This window comes from Lineus longissimus, chromosome 11 (genome assembly GCF_910592395.1).
Source record: "Lineus longissimus chromosome 11, tnLinLong1.2, whole genome shotgun sequence".
Taxonomy (NCBI): domain Eukaryota; kingdom Metazoa; phylum Nemertea; class Pilidiophora; order Heteronemertea; family Lineidae; genus Lineus; species Lineus longissimus.
In genome coordinates this window covers 15,043,223-15,062,938 of record NC_088318.1, presented here as the reverse complement: position 1 = coordinate 15,062,938, position 19,716 = coordinate 15,043,223, and the positions used below count along the sequence as shown (strand labels likewise).

At 47.2% G+C, this 19,716-nt stretch overlaps 1 protein-coding gene across 1 annotated transcript in view; it reads left to right on the top strand.

Moving 5' to 3' along the window:
* Positions 1-16,142, top strand: part of LOC135495301 (mucin-2-like) — a 93,891-nt gene extending 77,749 nt beyond the window's left edge. Inside the window, exons 70-79 of the mRNA XM_064783765.1 lie at positions 605-770; positions 2,182-2,459; positions 7,456-7,609; positions 7,949-7,983; positions 8,322-8,439; positions 8,651-8,794; positions 9,054-9,122; positions 13,744-13,991; positions 15,684-15,852; positions 16,084-16,142. Coding sequence (XP_064639835.1) covers positions 605-770; positions 2,182-2,459; positions 7,456-7,609; positions 7,949-7,983; positions 8,322-8,439; positions 8,651-8,794; positions 9,054-9,122; positions 13,744-13,991; positions 15,684-15,852; positions 16,084-16,142 — 1,440 coding nt within the window. The remainder of the gene's footprint in view (positions 1-604; positions 771-2,181; positions 2,460-7,455; positions 7,610-7,948; positions 7,984-8,321; positions 8,440-8,650; positions 8,795-9,053; positions 9,123-13,743; positions 13,992-15,683; positions 15,853-16,083) is intronic.
* The last annotated feature ends 3,574 nt before the right edge of the window (positions 16,143-19,716 follow it).

Below are 19,716 nucleotides of genomic sequence, written 5' to 3'. Positions count from 1 at the left end.
TGCTCTGAACTCTAAGCTGAATAGCTGTTTAGCTGACTGGCAGTCTGGGCCCGCTTGTTAAAATGCCTGTAAGATCACGAATATGAATTACGAATTACAAAATAATGATGACAAAGGAACTTGCGTTCCATTTTGCAGTCAGCTCTATCTGGTGTTATTTAGTAGAAGTTGATGCTTTCGTCCAGTTCGCTGCGTCTAAGAAATAACAGTGGATTGGTGAAAGAACTTTGGATCCCGAGTGACCCGTCTTAGGGTAACGGACGTTGATCAGCTTAGAAACCAATGATCTTGTTGTATCTTTCTCGGATGAATAGCAATTTGTAATTCGTAATTTGTAATTCGTGAGATTTGCAGAAACTCGCTATTAACAGCATTTTTACCCGTTGCTATGTGTACATTAATCTGCATGTACCGACCTGTCAGTGTTTTGAAGTGTACATTGGAACCACAGTGAGCGTTATGCCCAACTGACACTAGTGACAGGCGAGGTGTCCGATAAATATTGGGAACAAGTTTTTATGCGCAAAAATGAGCAGGTAACAACAGAATGCAAGAAATCTTTTGAATTTTCAACACTAACACTTGGTACTTTTGTTTTGTTTAGAAAACGAACCAAATTCCATCTGGCGAGAAATTCGATGAGGAGGAGGAATTGGAATTAAAAGAACCGCTATTTACAAGGGTCATCAAAATTATCGTTTATCAAGAAGAACCGGACGTAGCAGTGAAGTTCTATTTGGAAGTGTTTGCCTGCTTCCCCGTAAAGAACAGTAAGTAGGGAGAGAACATAGCTGTGGTACAGATATTGGGTGGGCACTAAATACTAGTGTATATAACAACAAATAAACATGATTTTATGTTTCTATCTTTTCCACGGGTTGATATATTTGTGATAATCAGATATGACACTTCAGTTTTGCAAGGAACTTGCACAATGACATTAATATCGATTTGTCCATTGAACGCCCTACAACACAAATATCCATTTGATTTGGTTTGATGCTGCTGTCTGCTATTTACGAACAAACTGAAAAACATTATTAGTTGACTTCATGTTTCTGTCTCTCACACAAGTCGAGCACTTTGAGATTAGCAAATTTGATATGTTAATATCACCTTGAATATCTCATCTGAAAAAGAAATTGGTGTGCCTATTTCGCTTAAAAACCTCCACAGGGTGCATATTCGTGTTGGTCGAAAAAATCATAATATGTTTTTCAAAAGTTGAAAAACATTTATTTCATAGAGGAAAAATGCTTTCTGTCCTTGTCCTAGACTGAAATCTCACACAGTTAAAACATCCTCTACATTATAGCAACAACTGCACCGCCTACAACGACAGCTAGTCCCACAGGTAATTATTTCATTGAACCTTTCGTTCAATAGCTGACAGAGTTTTTCAATCATTTTAGCCAATAAAGTCAATCCCCTCCATTAGCCGTTGGCTATCGGCCATCACTCGCACTTTCTTGAAAATTAATAACTGGAATGTTATTTGCTTTCAATGTGGTAATGTGCATGAATTCATAAGTAATGCAATGGGGACTATGCGCTGTCATGATCGCTTCCCCGATAAGGATAGTATAGCAAATCACTCTTTTGTAGAATACCTCCTATACATTTTCAGTACCAACGACGACTGGAACAACCACTACTCCGTGTAAGTCTGTAAAAATATTTTTAAAACTAGAAGTCAAATCAACCGCCAAGCAAATAAAAACCGTTGGTGCACTTGAGCCAAGTCCAACAATTTTAGGCTCGGCTGGAAATGATACCTCTTTTTCATAGGCGTATTGCGTACCAAGCATGACTGGTACCAAGAACATTGAAAAAGCTTCTATTTTCCATATATGCTGCGCATTTCGGAAAACGTCCCATTAAACTTTTGTTATCATTTTCAACCTTTTAAACAATCAGTCGTATCCTGTATAAAGGTTGTCACTGATGACCTGTTGGCAAAGTTTGGTGACTTTACCATCTTACCAATTTATTACCTGTATTACTTTAATTTCGCTTCGCTTTTCACGTAAACAAATAGACTCCGTCGTCGGCGATATACCATACATCTGCAATGAAAACAATTAAAACCAGCACTTAATCAGCCCATGTTTATTAACGCCTCATATAATATTTTGTTCAGGCACGTTAATCTATCTGATTTTAAAAACATTCCATATCCAGCGCCCTGTGACATAACGGAAGGAATGAACAACCCGGCTAAAATACCCACGGAGAGCATCAAAGTCACAGGTATCACAAACAAATCTGAGATAGAGAAATTGAGGAAGGGCTCGGGTGATAGCATGGTTACCAAGCAATCTGTTGTTACCATTGACATTGATCTCGGCCTATTTCCAACTGAAGTTCACAGCTTACACTTGCTAGAAAGAGCCAATGTTGGAACACTAAACCTGCAATACCAGGCAGAGAAAAATGGTCCATATCAAACGGTCGACAAGGTAAGTGATATTCATCTTCAGAAATACATCAATTCCAAACAATTGCAAACAACATGTTGCATAATATAGCTTTGTAAATATTTACTGAATTCAGCGTTTTCATTTTGGTCTACACTACATGGGCTAGGATCTGCGGGCTGGTGTTCAACCAGGCTAGGAAATGCGGTTATGTACGACTTGGTATTCCAATGTCAAAGCATAAGTTCGTAAAACAAATAACATATCAAATTACTTTCATAAATTAAAGGTGACCGATAGGTACTTTCCGAACTCTCCAGAGCGAAGGGTTCGCTTCCTGCCTGGCGTTTCGATGACCGGTTTGAAACTTGTGATCACCAAAGTTGCTGAGGCAAATGCAGAGGACAATATAGGGTTGCGACTTTCAATCGAGGGTTGCTTTAAAGAGCTCAGTAAGTTTTAGTATTATATTCAGTCAGCCAACTTTAGATATGATAGTTACATAGTGGAAGGTGGTTTTTTTATTCACCAGCCGCTGGAGGCACGAGTCTGCTCCTTTTTCGTTGGAAAGCAACGAATTTCAGGGTGCTTCTCCACCATGCAGCAAATAACTTCGTACAAGATTAGCGATCAGATGTACATTTGACATTTCTGGGGAGGCCCCGCATACCTATCAACTTTCCAATATTGCACATTTGCTGCTCAACATATTCTGTATATATTTATCATCATCGATACTAACATCATATAGCAACAATAAACTATGAGCTATTTGCCAGTCAACAATAAATTATGAGCTATTTACTAGTGACTGAAGTTTGGAAACAAGTCAGCTAATTGCTCTTTGGCTGGCCAGATAAGTTAAATTCAACATACTCCAACACTTTAGCAAAGGCATGTATTAATTCAAACTATCTTCACTGTAGCAACAACAGTTAGTACGACGACAACACCACCAACAACAACACCGAAAACAACAATAACTACAACAGGCGCACCTCCAGCTACAACGACAACAGGTGCACCACCAGCTACAACTACAACAGGCGCACCACCAGCGACAACCACAACAGGTGCACCACCAGCTACAACTACAACAGGCGCACCACCAGCTACAACTACAACAGGTGCACCACCAGCTACAACAACAACAGGCGCACCACCAGTAACAACTACAACAGGCGCACCACCAGCGACAACCACAACAGGTGCACCACCAGCTACAACTACAACAGGTGCACCACCAGCTACAACTACAACAGGCGCACCACCAGCTACAACGACAACAGGCGCACCACCAGCTACAACTACAACAGGCGCACCTCCAGCTACAACGACAACAGGAGCACCACCAGCTACAACTACAACAGGCGCACCACCAGCTACAACTACAACAAGCGCACCACCAGCTACAACTACAACAGGTGCACCACCAGCTACAACTACAACAGGCGCACCACCAGCTACAACTACAACAGGCGCACCACCAGCTACAACTACAACAGGCGCACCACCAGCTACAACCACAACAGGCGCACCACCAGCTACAACTACAACAGGCGCACCTCCAGCTACAACTACAACAGGCGCACCACCAGCTACAACTACAACAGGCGCACCACCAGCTACAACTACAACAAGCGCACCACCAGCTACAACCACAACAGGTGCACCACCAGCTACAACTACAACAGGCGCACCACCAGCTACAACTACAACAGGTGCACCACCAGCTACAACCACAACAGGTGCACCACCAGCTACAACTACAACAGGCGCACCACCAGCTACAACTACAACAGGCGCACCACCAGCTACAACTACAACAAGCGCACCACCAGCTACAACTACAACAGGCGCACCACCAGCTACAACTACAACAGGCGCACCTCCAGCTACAACTACAACAGGCGCACCACCAGCTACAACGACAACAGGAGCACCACCAGCTACAACTACAACAGGCGCACCACCAGCTACAACTACAACAAGCGCACCACCAGCTACAACTACAACAGGCGCACCACCAGCTACAACTACAACAGGCGCACCACCAGCTACAACTACAACAAGCGCACCACCAGCTACAACCACAACAGGTGCACCACCAGCTACAACCACAACAGGCGCACCACCAGCTACAACTACAACAGGCGCACCACCAGCTACAACTACAACAGGTGCACCACCAGCTACAACAACAACAGGCGCACCACCAGCTACAACTACAACAGGCGCACCACCAGCTACAACTACAACAGGTGCACCACCAGCTACAACCACAACAGGTGCACCACCAGCTACAACTACAACAGGTGCACCACCAGCTACAACCACAACAGGTGCACCACCAGCTACAACTACAACAGGCGCACCACCAGCTACAACTACAACAGGCGCACCACCAGCTACAACTACAACAAGCGCACCACCAGCTACAACTACAACAGGCGCACCACCAGCTACAACTACAACAGGCGCACCTCCAGCTACAACTACAACAGGCGCACCACCAGCTACAACGACAACAGGAGCACCACCAGCTACAACTACAACAGGCGCACCACCAGCTACAACTACAACAAGCGCACCACCAGCTACAACTACAACAGGCGCACCACCAGCTACAACTACAACAGGCGCACCACCAGCTACAACTACAACAAGCGCACCACCAGCCACAACCACAACAGGTGCACCACCAGCTACAACCACAACAGGCGCACCACCAGCTACAACTACAACAGGCGCACCACCAGCTACAACTACAACAGGTGCACCACCAGCTACAACAACAACAGGCGCACCACCAGTAACAACTACAACAGGCGCACCACCAGCGACAACCACAACAGGTGCACCACCAGCTACAACTACAACAGGTGCACCACCAGCTACAACTACAACAGGCGCACCACCAGCTACAACGACAACAGGAGCACCACCAGCTACAACTACAACAGGCGCACCACCAGCTACAACTACAACAAGCGCACCACCAGCTACAACTACAACAGGTGCACCACCAGCTACAACTACAACAGGCGCACCACCAGCTACAACTACAACAGGCGCACCACCAGCTACAACTACAACAGGCGCACCTCCAGCTACAACTACAACAGGCGCACCACCAGCTACAACTACAACAGGTGCACCACCAGCTACAACTACAACAGGCGCACCACCAGCTACAACAACAACAGGCGCACCTCCAGCTACAACTACAACAGGCGCACCTCCAGCTACAACTACAACAGGGGCACCACCAGCTACAACTACAACAGGCGCACCACCAGTTACAACTACAACAGGTGCACCACCGGGTACAACCACAACAAGTGCTGCGACAACTACAGGTAGAAATAGTTCCTTTGTACAGATTGCTCTGTGATTGCAATCCTAACAATAGTATCGCCTTCTGTGTACAGGACAATGATTCTTTGAGCTGGTATAGCGATGCAGGTACACCAATCCTAACAACAGTATCACCTTCTGTGTACTGGACAATGATTCCATGAGCTGGTATAGCGATGCAAGTACACCGTCTAAGTTTGTGATTCAGAAGTATAAAGATAGCTGGAAGGGGTTTATGGTTTCTGAGTATGAGGGGGTATAGTGGTGTCTGTTGACTGTGCTTTAAGAGAGACTAGGCATGACGCCAGTCTCTCTTAATGCACATTCAACAGACATGTGGTTTCAATATTAGGTCTTTCATTGTAGCAATGCGAAAATGTAAGCAATTTTGGTTAGGTCCGTCATTGGTTATCACCAAGTAGTTTCTAGAGTGACTCAACCACTTTTGATTACAGCGGCCGCCTCAGCGCCGAGCTAAACTCATTTCCCTATATTTATATGGTGACTTACAAGTTGCAAAAGCATAATGCATAAAGCATAATTTCCTGAACCATAAACCTTCTAATTATCACTTTACATACATAAGTCGGCGTTAGATTGCGTGCTTTTCTTTCCTCGTGACAATATACAGCAAAATAGTTACAACCCCATAATCGCGCTATAAGTCCATAATGAGATCACGGTGACCCGTTATATATTTTTCGCCAGCTTCGATATTTTGCCGTTACGCGGAACGTTGGGTCCTTGCGTCCAGACCGATTTAACACAATCTGAAAGTCAAACCATGGGCACGTGAGCCGTTGTTTTACTACTCGCACTGAAGATATGCAAGCGCATGTTATCGTTTCGTTACTTGCCATGTATATATATTGTGTTTGCCGCGATTTGTATTGGATGTGCTACAAGTGGTGACATCTGGCGTTTTTAAAACCCAACATTATCTCTCCGACATACGGCGTTGGAGGCAAAGCCAAGCTCTCCCTTTAAGTGAATGCCTTCCTGAAATTTGTTTCGGGATTTCGAATCAAATAAAATTTTTGTGATTTTGTTAATTGATGTTGAATAGATTACATGGCAAACGTTTGACATAAATACATTGAACGTTCCCTTGATTACCGGGGTAAATGCAATTATCTTTGGTTTTAGAATGTGTACACACTGTAATTACCTACTCCGAGGCGGCTATTGAGGTCTCTGCCAGCTCAGTTGATGAAATTTACATGGGTCCAAGACAATCACTCGAGGGATCATCAGGAATTTGGATGCCTACACAAAACGATTGGATTGTGGATAAAGAGGTTTATCTTGTCTACCGACTTATGCAAGTACCTGGAACGTCGATTGAGATTAAGAAGTTCTGCAGTCGTTCACATTTCGTTAAATACAAAAGCGACTCATTATTCAACTCTCGGAAGATTGATATCAGTACCAGTGCCGATGGAACGATTTACACCGTGGTTAAAACAATCACGGTAAGCTATATTATCTTTATTTTATAACTGAATATGTGATTGTGTATAAGGTCAACAGGTTCGAATATGGCTGCCATCCATATGCTTTCGCGTTCTCAATTAAATTTCAGATGGACAGTCTTGTTTTGGTGACAAAATTATGTCGTATGTTGTAACTTGATATGCCATTCTAAAGGATAACTGATCATTTTTTCAAATCTTCTTTTCAGTCGGATGACATCTTGGGTGAACCATTTGGGAAATTCTGTGTCGAGTTCTCCCCGAGATTAACTGGTGCATATATCAAATTGTCAATCTCAGGCGACGGCGATGATGTTCCTCATATCGCAGACGCGAAAATAATGGCATGTTTTGAAGGACAAAGTATGTTAAGAGATAAGAAAATTTAATCAGAACATTTCTTGCGTATTTAGTTTTTTAACTGGCCGAAAATTTTTTTCTGCGTTGTTGAAGAGAAATGCAGATATACTTCACAAAATATCCATACACGACCTATACCCAATATGGCAGTCACTGACTAACTCAAGTGTCTGAAATGAGTAAAGATTCGTCAGTCACTGTGCGAGTTTAATCAGCAGACTGACGAAGTTCCCTGAAGGGTACGAAAGCTTTCGAAAGCATGGTATATATAAACACTACCTGCAAGGAGGAATCTTCATTAAGCGAAATTTAATCAATATCGCAATTTTGTTTGTGTTTCAGACGTCACTGCACCAACTACTCCAACCAAACCAACGGTAAGAAACAGATTGTCGGTAAATCGTACAACATACTATGTAATTAGTACAATAGTAAATAGTAGATAGTACAACATACTATGTCGCCTAACTCGAACATTGTCAGTGCAGCTGTATGAAATATATTCTGGGTGCTGTCCGTTGAAACTATCAAATAACCTGGGGAACAGTACTGATAAGAATTAGGTACTCAGTTGGTTTTATTATTTTATCATATATCCGACTCAGTAATGATCTGAGAATAAGCTAAGTAGAGCATTTTTTATTGGACAATCATGCCATCGTGAAATGTAATAAATAGCCACTAGTCACTTATTTCTAAATTCTTAATTCTCCAGACTATCACCACTAAATGCGCGAGCGGAACAGTGTATTGTGGGAATAATGTATATGAGTGTGGTAAACAATGTGACAACATCACTGACTGTGACAACAGCTTGGATGAATTAAACTGCAGTAAGTTAACCTTTTTCCTATAATGGTTTCTGTCTTACCATACCAGAGCAGTTCCCGAAATGATGTACATGCACGTAATAATAATGCATGACAATGTCATTGTGTGGGACACAAATATTTAGCAGCAAACTTGTAGTTGCAAAAGAAGTCCATTCTTCTGGTGCAAATAGTGTTCCGAAAACTACTACACTCCATAATAATATTTTTGTAGCATGCATAGAACCAGACATTCCAGCCATCAACTGCTCGATATGGTTTTTAAAAAAGTCATGCTTCGAACCTGGGGAGATCTGTGATGGAGAATGTGAATGTGATGAGGAAACTTGGCCAAACTGTCAAGATGAAGTCGACTGTGGTGAGTGCGATATCTTTTAAAGATTGTCCTGTTTTATTCATAATTCAAGTTACAGTCAATGGGAAGAAAATTCTTTAACCTTGTACCTTGGATATAAACTGGTTGGAGGAAAATGTATGTAATGTGCATTGAAGTCAAAAGGTAATATATATATCAGATGTTTCGTACAACTAAGATAGACAGCATGCTACAGGAAGAGATAACAAACGTAGTATTGAAAAAATTAATTGAACCCTGCAACCATGCCTTCTTATTGCAGCTACAACTACAACAGGCGCACCTCCAGCTACAACGACAACAGGCGCACCTCCAGCTACAACGACAACAGGTGCACCACCAGCTACAACTACAACAGGCGCACCACCAGCTACAACTACAACAGGCGCACCTCCAGCTACAACGACAACAGGCGCACCACCAGCTACAACTACAACAGGTGCACCACCAGCTACAACTACAACAGGCGCACCACCAGCTACAACTACAACAGGCGCACCACCAGCTACAACGACAACAGGCGCACCACCAGCTACAACTACAACAGGCGCACCACCAGCTACAACTACAACAAGCGCACCACCAGCTACAACTACAACAGGCGCACCACCAGCTACAACTACAACAGGCGCACCACCAGCTACAACGACAACAGGCGCACCACCAGCTACAACTACAACAGGCACACCACCAGCTACAACTACAACAGGCGCACCACCAGCTACAACTACAACAGGCGCACCACCAGCTACAACTACAACAGGCGCACCACCAGCTACAACTACAACAGGCGCACCACCAGCTACAACTACAACAGGCGCACCACCAGCTACAACTACAACAAGCGCACCTCCAGCTACAACGACAACAGGTGCACCACCAGCTACAACTACAACAGGCGCACCACCAGCTACAACTACAACAGGCGCACCACCAGCTACAACTACAACAGGCGCACCACCAGCTACAACTACAACAGGCGCACCACCAGCTACAACTACAACAGGCGCACCACCAGCTACAACGACAACAGGTGCACCACCAGCTACAACTACAACAGGCGCACCTCCAGCTACAACGACAACAGGCGCACCACCAGCGACAACCACAACAGGCGCACCACCAGCTACAACTACAACAGGCGCACCACCAGCTACAACGACAACAGGCGCACCACCAGCTACAACGACAACAGGCGCACCTCCAGCTACAACTACAACAGGCGCACCACCAGCTACAACTACAACAGGCGCACCACCAGCTACAACTACAACAGGCGCACCATCAGCTACAACGACAACAGGCGCACCTCCAGCTACAACTACAACAGGCGCACCACCAGCTACAACTACAACAGGCGCACCACCAGCTACAACTACAACAGGCGCACCTCCAGCTACAACGACAACAGGCGCACCACCAGCTACAACTACAACAGGCGCACCACCAGCTACAACTACAACAGGCGCACCACCAGCTACAACTACAACAGGCGCACCTCCAGCTACAACGACAACAGGCGCACCACCAGCTACAACTACAACAGGCGCACCACCAGCGACAACCACAACAGGCGCACCACCAGCTACAACTACAACAGGCGCACCACCAGCTACAACTACAACAGGCGCACCACCAGCTACAACGACAACAGGCGCACCACCAGCTACAACTACAACAGGCGCACCACCAGCTACAACTACAACAGGCGCACCACCAGCTACAACTACAACAGGCGCACCACCAGCTACAACTACAACAGGCGCACCACCAGCTACAACTACAACAGGCGCACCACCAGCTACAACTACAACAAGCGCACCTCCAGCTACAACGACAACAGGCGCACCACCAGCTACAACTACAACAGGCGCACCACCAGCTACAACTACAACAGGCGCACCACCAGCTACAACTACAACAGGCGCACCACCAGCTACAACTACAACAGGTGCACCACCAGCTACAACTACAACAGGCGCACCACCAGCTACAACTACAACAAGCGCACCTCCAGCTACAACGACAACAGGCGCACCACCAGCTACAACTACAACAGGCGCACCACCAGCTACAACGACAACAGGTGCACCACCAGCTACAACTACAACAGGCGCACCACCAGCTACAACTACAACAGGCGCACCATCAGCTACAACGACAACAGGCGCACCTCCAGCTACAACTACAACAGGTGCACCACCAGCTACAACTACAACAGGCGCACCACCAGCTACAACTACAACAGGCGCACCACCAGCTACAACAACAACAGGCGCACCTCCAGCTACAACGACAACAGGCGCACCACCAGCTACAACTACAACAGGCGCACCACCAGCTACAACTACAACAGGCGCACCACCAGCTACAACGACAACAGGCGCACCTCCAGCTACAACTACAACAGGCGCACCACCAGCTACAACTACAACAGGCGCACCACCAGCTACAACTACAACAGGCGCACCTCCAGCTACAACGACAACAGGCGCACCACCAGCTACAACTACAACAGGCGCACCACCAGCTACAACTACAACAGGCGCACCACCAGCTACAACTACAACAGGCGCACCACCAGCTACAACTACAACAGGCGCACCACCAGCTACAACGACAACAGGCGCACCTCCAGCTACAACTACAACAGGCGCACCACCAGCTACAACTACAACAGGCGCACCACCAGCTACAACTACAACAGGCGCACCTCCAGCTACAACGACAACAGGCGCACCACCAGCTACAACTACAACAGGCGCACCACCAGCTACAACTACAACAGGCGCACCACCAGCTACAACTACAACAGGCGCACCTCCAGCTACAACGACAACAGGCGCACCACCAGCTACAACTACAACAGGTGCACCTCCAGCTACAACGACAACAGGCGCACCACCAGCTACAACTACAACAGGCGCACCACCAGCTACAACTACAACAGGCGCACCACCAGCTACAACGACAACAGGCGCACCACCAGCTACAACTACAACAGGCGCACCACCAGCTACAACGACAACAGGCGCACCACCAGCTACAACGACAACAGGCGCACCTCCAGCTACAACTACAACAGGCGCACCACCAGCTACAACTACAACAGGCGCACCACCAGCGACAACCACAACAGGCGCACCACCAGCTACAACTACAACAGGCGCACCACCAGCTACAACGACAACAGGCGCACCACCAGCTACAACGACAACAGGCGCACCACCAGCGACAACCACAACAGGCGCACCACCAGCTACAACTACAACAGGCGCACCACCAGCTACAACGACAACAGGCGCACCACCAGCTACAACGACAACAGGCGCACCTCCAGCTACAACTACAACAGGTGCACCACCAGCTACAACTACAACAGGCGCACCTCCAGCGACAACCACAACAGGTGCACCACCAGCTACAACTACAACAGGCGCACCACCAGCTACAACGACAACAGGCGCACCACCAGCTACAACGACAACAGGCGCACCACCAGCTACAACTACAACAGGCGCACCACCAGCTACAACTACAACAGGCGCACCACCAGCTACAACTACAACAGGCGCACCACCACCTACAACTACAACAGGTGCACCTCCAGCTACAACTACAACAGGCGCACCACCAGCTACAACGACAACAGGCGCACCACCAGCTACAACTACAACAGGCGCACCACCAGCTACAACTACAACAGGCGCACCACCAGCTACAACTACAACAGGCGCACCACCAGCTACAACGACAACAGGCGCACCATTAGCTACAACGACAACAGGCGCACCACCAGCTACAACTACAACAGGCGCACCACCAGCTACAACTACAACAGGCGCACCACCAGCTACAACTACAACAGGCGCACCACCAGCTACAACGACAACAGGTGCACCACCAGCTACAACTACAACAGGCGCACCTCCAGCTACAACGACAACAGGTGCACCACCAGCTACAACTACAACAGGCGCACCACCAGCTACAACTACAACAAGCGCACCTCCAGCTACAACGACAACAGGCGCACCACCAGCTACAACAACAACAGGTGCACCACCAGCTACAACTACAACAGGCGCACCACCAGCTACAACTACAACAAGCGCACCACCAGCTACAACGACAACAGGTGCACCACCAGCTACAACTACAACAGGCGCACCACCAGCTACAACTACAACAGGTGCACCACCAGCTACAACGACAACAGGTGCACCACCAGCTACAACGACAACAGGCGCACCACCAACTACAACGTCAGTGACGACACGTATGTATAGCACTTTATTTTTTTTGGCCGCTAAGGTAAGCGGTGATCAATACGTACATAATGTCAAATAAAATCTTGGTTGATGAAAACAATGCGAATTGATTCGTTCGTCCTGAAAGAATAAATTGATTTAATTTGATTTCTTCAAATTTTGCTCTTTGTTAAATCGAATTTTAGGAACCAACAAAATTTCCAGGTTAGATTGAAGTTGGTAAATCCAGTAAGAAAAATGTCTTTGTGGGAGTCCGTTTACGATTTCGGGGTCAGGACTCAGGCCGACTATTTCTAATTTCATCCAAATTTATGTAGAAATAGGCAGTCCAGAGCTGAAGGAGTAAGAATCAATGCACTGCGTCAATGTACACGAATAAATGAAAAGTTCATTTCGTAACTATGTTTGCTGAAATTTAAAATTCTTCTAGGGTACCAAATTTAGATTTAAAAAAAAAAAACTTTGAAGAAATCGGCCAAGTAGTTTTCGTACAGAGGTATACTGAAAAAAACAGCGACATTTCCACATCATCCATCGGGCAGTATTTCATTTTTATCCATTAACAAATCAAATGATATGGAAGAAGTAGGCAGTGTAATTTGTAGACTTGATAAGCAGATAAAGTTATAGAGTGATAGAATTGGTTGCTTTGATTCTTATTTGTTCAATGGAAAATTTCAGCACCACTATCACAATGTACTGAGGTAAATGGAATGAGTGACCCAGCGATAATTCCGAAAGATGCCATTACTGCAACAGGTGTTGATAGTGTCGATCTCCAACAACTGAGACCAGGAGGTCCGCCATTTACTGAAACACAGGACACTTTGACTGTGTCTATTGTCGTAAATAAGGAAAGTGATGTGGAGGTGGGGAAGATCGTGATAGTGACCACAAACGTGAGGAGCGTTACAACGACGATCCCAGCAGTAAGTTTATTTTGAATATAGATAGGACTATGAATACCTGGCCAAAAGATGGATTCATATAAAACTGCTCGTTGCTTGCTTGCATGCAGTTTACATGTATTTCAAAGACAATGGGTGAGGTCAGAACTCCGTGTATGTTATGTGTTACGTGTTAGTGTTACAGATCTGTCACAGATCTGTAACACTAACCACCAATTCTGACCTCGAGATAAACACTGGTGTGACACTGCTGTTAGTGTTACAGATCTGTTAAAAATCATACATTCTAACAGCTCCTGTAACATGCGGTGTTACACCTAACAGATCTGTAACAGGACATGTTAACTTAATCATAGCAAACTGAAATCTGTTAAGCTTGTTTTTTGAATACCTTTTTTGTTTCCAGACGAATCAGCTAGGGGTTTTCACTAAATTTGTTCGAAATAACTATTCTTACTGTCAAACATCTTGTCAGTAATGTATTCTGATTGTGGTAGATTTTAGAAACTTTAACCACTAGGTGGTTAAGGATCTGTTAAACGTTCTGGAGGTCAGAATACTGCCTGTTAGTGTTAGTGTTAGCAGCCATCTTTGATTGGTTTGTTGAATCCTGAAAGATGATTTTCGAGCCAGATTTGCAAGTTGTTGCTGTTCAGAGAGCTGAAAACTTTGTTCGCACACCTGCTAGTAGCACAGAACCTACAGAGAGGCACATACGGCTCACAGAAGAGCAGCTTAATGGGTTAGTGGACGAATTCCATGCCTGGAGAAATCAAGGCAGAGCCCTTCTTACCACCTCAAAGGAAATGATGGAAACTTTTCTCATGTATATCGCATCTGGTGGATATTACAGACAGATTGGGTATGCTGTGGGCAAGGCAAAGCCAACAGTTATCGCAAATCTTCATCTTGTAGCCAGATTTTTCATGGACATAGCGCCTCAGCATGTGTTTTTTCCCCAGCCTGCTGAATTCGATGAACTCTGTCGTGATTTAATTGATATCAATGGGGATATTCGCCGAGTTCTGCTATACATCGATGGTGTGATTATTAGGATTCAGAGGCCAGATCACGCTGGAAATACGTACTTCTGTGGTAGAAATGGAAAAAGCTGCGATTCCTTGAATTTGCAGTATTTAGTTGATAAGCATGCTCGTATTCGCCATGTGATTAGCGGAATAAGTGGTGCCACTCATGATAAAACTGCTGCCGAGTGAACACTGCTGACACCATGTTAACAGGCTGCTAACAGCCTGTTAACATAATGTTAACAGGCTGTTAGCCAGAACTGCATGTTTGGTGGTTCAGGTTAACAGGGATGTTAACAGATCTGTAACACTAACACGTAACACATAACATACGCGGAGTTCTGACCTCACCCATTGTTGAGTGAAATTGAAAATGACTAGCATGTAGTTGATTAATGATTTGATTATCATGAGTAGGCCTACCATTACCAAACAAGAGTATTCATGCAGCACTTTTGCAAATATCTTATTCAGTGTAGCCACTCACGCACTAATGATTGCAGGCTGTTCAGCTAAAATATCTAATGTAAACGAGAAAGCATATAGAAATAATGTTAAAATCATACAAAGCACGGTTAGCAATATAGACTGCCATGAAGATAAATAGGTCAGTAAAAATGTGACTCGAGCCGTTGTCGTTCATCTGTTACTTTTAACAACTAATGTTTTTTTATACTAATTCTAGGATAAGTTTGTGGCGAATACAAACACATTTACACCAGACCAGACGGGCAGTACTGTCATGCTTCTCGTTGCGGATGTAATGTTAAAGAATGTAAAACTCACGTTTACAAAGAGCAGTGGCCAGCAAGCGATGACCATTAAATTATCAGTGTTCGCCTGCTACGAAATAGGTGAGTGGATTGAAAATGTACTGGTTGGATTTCAGTTGCTTTTTGTTTACATTGAGTGAGCAACAGGTATTTCCATGAGGCCAGAGTAAATAACATAAAGTATACATTTATCATGCATGCAAAATAGTTGTAGTTGATGAATTATTCATCAATTTTAAATAATTCAATTTGAGTTATGTACATTCCTAAAAACGCCTTTAAAAAATTTGATATTCTGAATCAACATCTTAGTTTACGAACCGAAAATATTCAGATTACGACCAAGACACCAGCGTTACTCTGTCATCTAAATCAACTATTTCAATCCATACAAGGCACAACAACTACAGGCCCACCGTCAGGGACCACGACAACAGGAGCCCCACCAGTTACAACTACAAAAGGTGCACCACCAGCTACAACTACAACAGGCGCACCACCAGCTACAACTACCACAGGCGCACCACCAGCTACAACTACAACAGGCGCACCACCAGCTACAACTACAACAGGCGCACCACCAGCTACAACTACAACAGGCGCACCTCCAGCTACAACTACAACAGGCGCACCTCCAGCTACAACGACAACAGGCGCACCACCAGCTACAACGACAACAGGCGCACCACCAGCTACAACTACAACAGGCGCACCTCCAGCTACAACTACAACAGGCGCACCTCCAGCTACAACTACAACAGGCGCACCTCCAGCTACTACTACAACCGGCGCACCTCAAGCTACAACTACAACAGGCGCACCTCCAGCTACAACTACAACAGGCGCACAACCAGCTACAACTACAACAGGCGCACCACCAGCTACAACTACAACAGGCGCACCACCTGCTACAACTACAACAGGCGCACCACCAGCTACAACTACAACAGGCGCACCACCAGCTACAACTACAACAGGCGCACCACCAGCTACAACTACAACAGGCGCACCACCAGCTACAACTACAACAGGCGCACCTCCAGCTACAACGACAACAGGCGCACCGCCAGCTACAACTACAACAGGCGCACCGCCAGCTACAACTACAACAGGCGCACCGCCAGCTACAACTACAACAGGCGCACCACCAGCTACAACGACAACAGGCGCACCACCAGCTACAACTACAACAGGCGCACCACCAGCTACAACTACAACAGGCGCACCACCAGCTACAACTACAACAAGCGCACCACCAGCTACAACTACAACAGGCGCACCACCAGCTACAACTACAACAGGCGCACCACCAGCTACAACTACAACAGGCGCACCACCAGCGACAACTACAACAGGCGCACCACCAGCGACAACCACAACAGGGGCACCACCAGCTACAACTACAACAGGCGCACCACCAGCTACAACTACAACAGGCGCACCACCAGCTACAACTACAACAGGCGCACCTCCAGCTACAACTACAACAGGCGCACCGCCAGCTACAACTACAACAGGCGCACCGCCAGCTACAACCACAACAGGCGCACCACCAGCTACAACCACAACAGGCGCACCTCCAGCTACAACTACAACAGGCGCACCACCAGCTACAACTACAACAGGTGCACCACCAGCTACAACTACAACAGGCGCACCACCAGCTACAACTACAACAGGCGCACCACCAGCTACAACTACAACAGGCGCACCACCAGCGACAACCACAACAGGGGCACCACCAGCTACAACTACAACAGGCGCACCACCAGCTACAACGACAACAGGCGCACCACCACCTACAACGACAACAGGTGCACCACCAGCTACAACTACAACAGGCGCACCACCAGCTACAACTACAACAGGCGCACCACCAGCTACAACTACAACAGGCACACCACCAGCTACAACTACAACAGGCGCACCACCAGCGACAACCACGTCAGGGGCACCACCAGCTACAACTACAACAGGCGCACCACCAGCTACAACGACAACAGGCGCACCACCAGCTACAACTACAACAGGCGCACCTCCAGCTACAACTACAACAGGCGCTCCACCAGCTACAACTACAACAGGCGCACCACCAGCTACAACTACAACAGGCGCACCACCAGCTACAACTACAACAGGCGCACCACCAGCTACAACTACAACAGGCGCACCACCAGCTACAACTACAACAGGCGCACCACCAGCAACAACTACAACAGGCGCACCGCCAGCTACAACTACAACAGGCGCACCTCCAGCTACAACGACAACAGGCGCACCACCAGCTACAACTACAACAGGCGCACCGCCAGCTACAACTACAACAGGCGCACCGCCAGCTACAACTACAACAGGCGCACCGCCAGCTACAACTACAACAGGCGCACCACCAGCTACAACGACAACAGGCGCACCACCAGCGACAACCACAACAGGCGCACCACCAGCTACAACGACAACAGGCGCACCACCAGCTACAACTACAACAGGTGCACCACCAGCGACAACCACAACAGGCGCACCACCAGCTACAACCACAACAGGCGCACCACCAGCTACAACCACAACAGGCGCACCACCAGCTACAACTACAACAGGCGCACCTGAAGCCACAACTACAACAGGTGCACCACCAGCCACAACTACAACAGGCGCACCACCAGCTACAACTACAACAGGCGCACCTCCAGCTACAACGACAACAGGCGCACCACCAGCTACAACTACAAAAGGCGCACCACCAGCTACAACTACAACAGGCGCACCACCAGCGACAACCACGTCAGGGGCACCACCAGCTACAACTACAACAGGCGCACCACCAGCTACAACGACAACAGGCGCACCACCAGCTACAACTACAACAGGCGCACCTCCAGCTACAACTACAACAGGCGCTCCACCAGCTACAACTACAACAGGCGCACCACCAGCTACAACTACAACAGGCGCACCACCAGCTACAACTACAACAGGCGCACCACCAGCTACAACTACAACAGGCGCACCACCAGCTACAACTACAACAGGCGCACCACCAGCTACAACTACAACAGGCGCACCACCAGCAACAACTACAACAGGCGCACCGCCAGCTACAACTACAACAGGCGCACCTCCAGCTACAACGACAACAGGCGCACCGCCAGCTACAACTACAACAGGCGCACCACCAGCTACAACTACAACAGGCGCACCGCCAGCTACAACTACAACAGGCGCACCGCCAGCTACAACGACAACAGGCGCACCACCAGCGACAACCACAACAGGCGCACCACCAGCTACAACCACAACAGGCGCACCACCAGCTACAACTACAACAGGTGCACCACCAGCGACAACCACAACAGGCGCACCACCAGCTACAACCACAACAGGCGCACCACCAGCTACAACCACAACAGGCGCACCACCAGCTACAACTACAACAGGCGCACCTGAAGCCACAACTACAACAGGTGCACCACCAGCCACAACTACAACAGGCGCACCACCAGCTACAACTACAACAGGGGCACCTCCAGCTACAACGACAACAGGCGCACCACCAGCTACAACTACAAAAGGCGCACCGCCAGCTACAACGACAACAGGTGTACCACCAGCTACAACGACAACAGGTGCACCACCAGCTACAACTACTACAAGCGCACAACCAGCTACAACTACAACAGGCGCACCACCAGCTACAACTACAACAGGCGCACCGCCAGCTACAACGACAACAGGTGTACCACCAGCTACAACTACAACAGGTGCACCACCTGCTACAACTACAACAGGCGCACCGCCAGCTACAACTACAACAGGTGCACCACCAGCTACAACTACAACAGGCGCACCACCAGCTACAACTACAACAGGTGCACCACCAGCTACAACTACAACAGGCGCACCACCAGCTACAACGACAACAGGCGCACCACCAGCTACAACTACAAC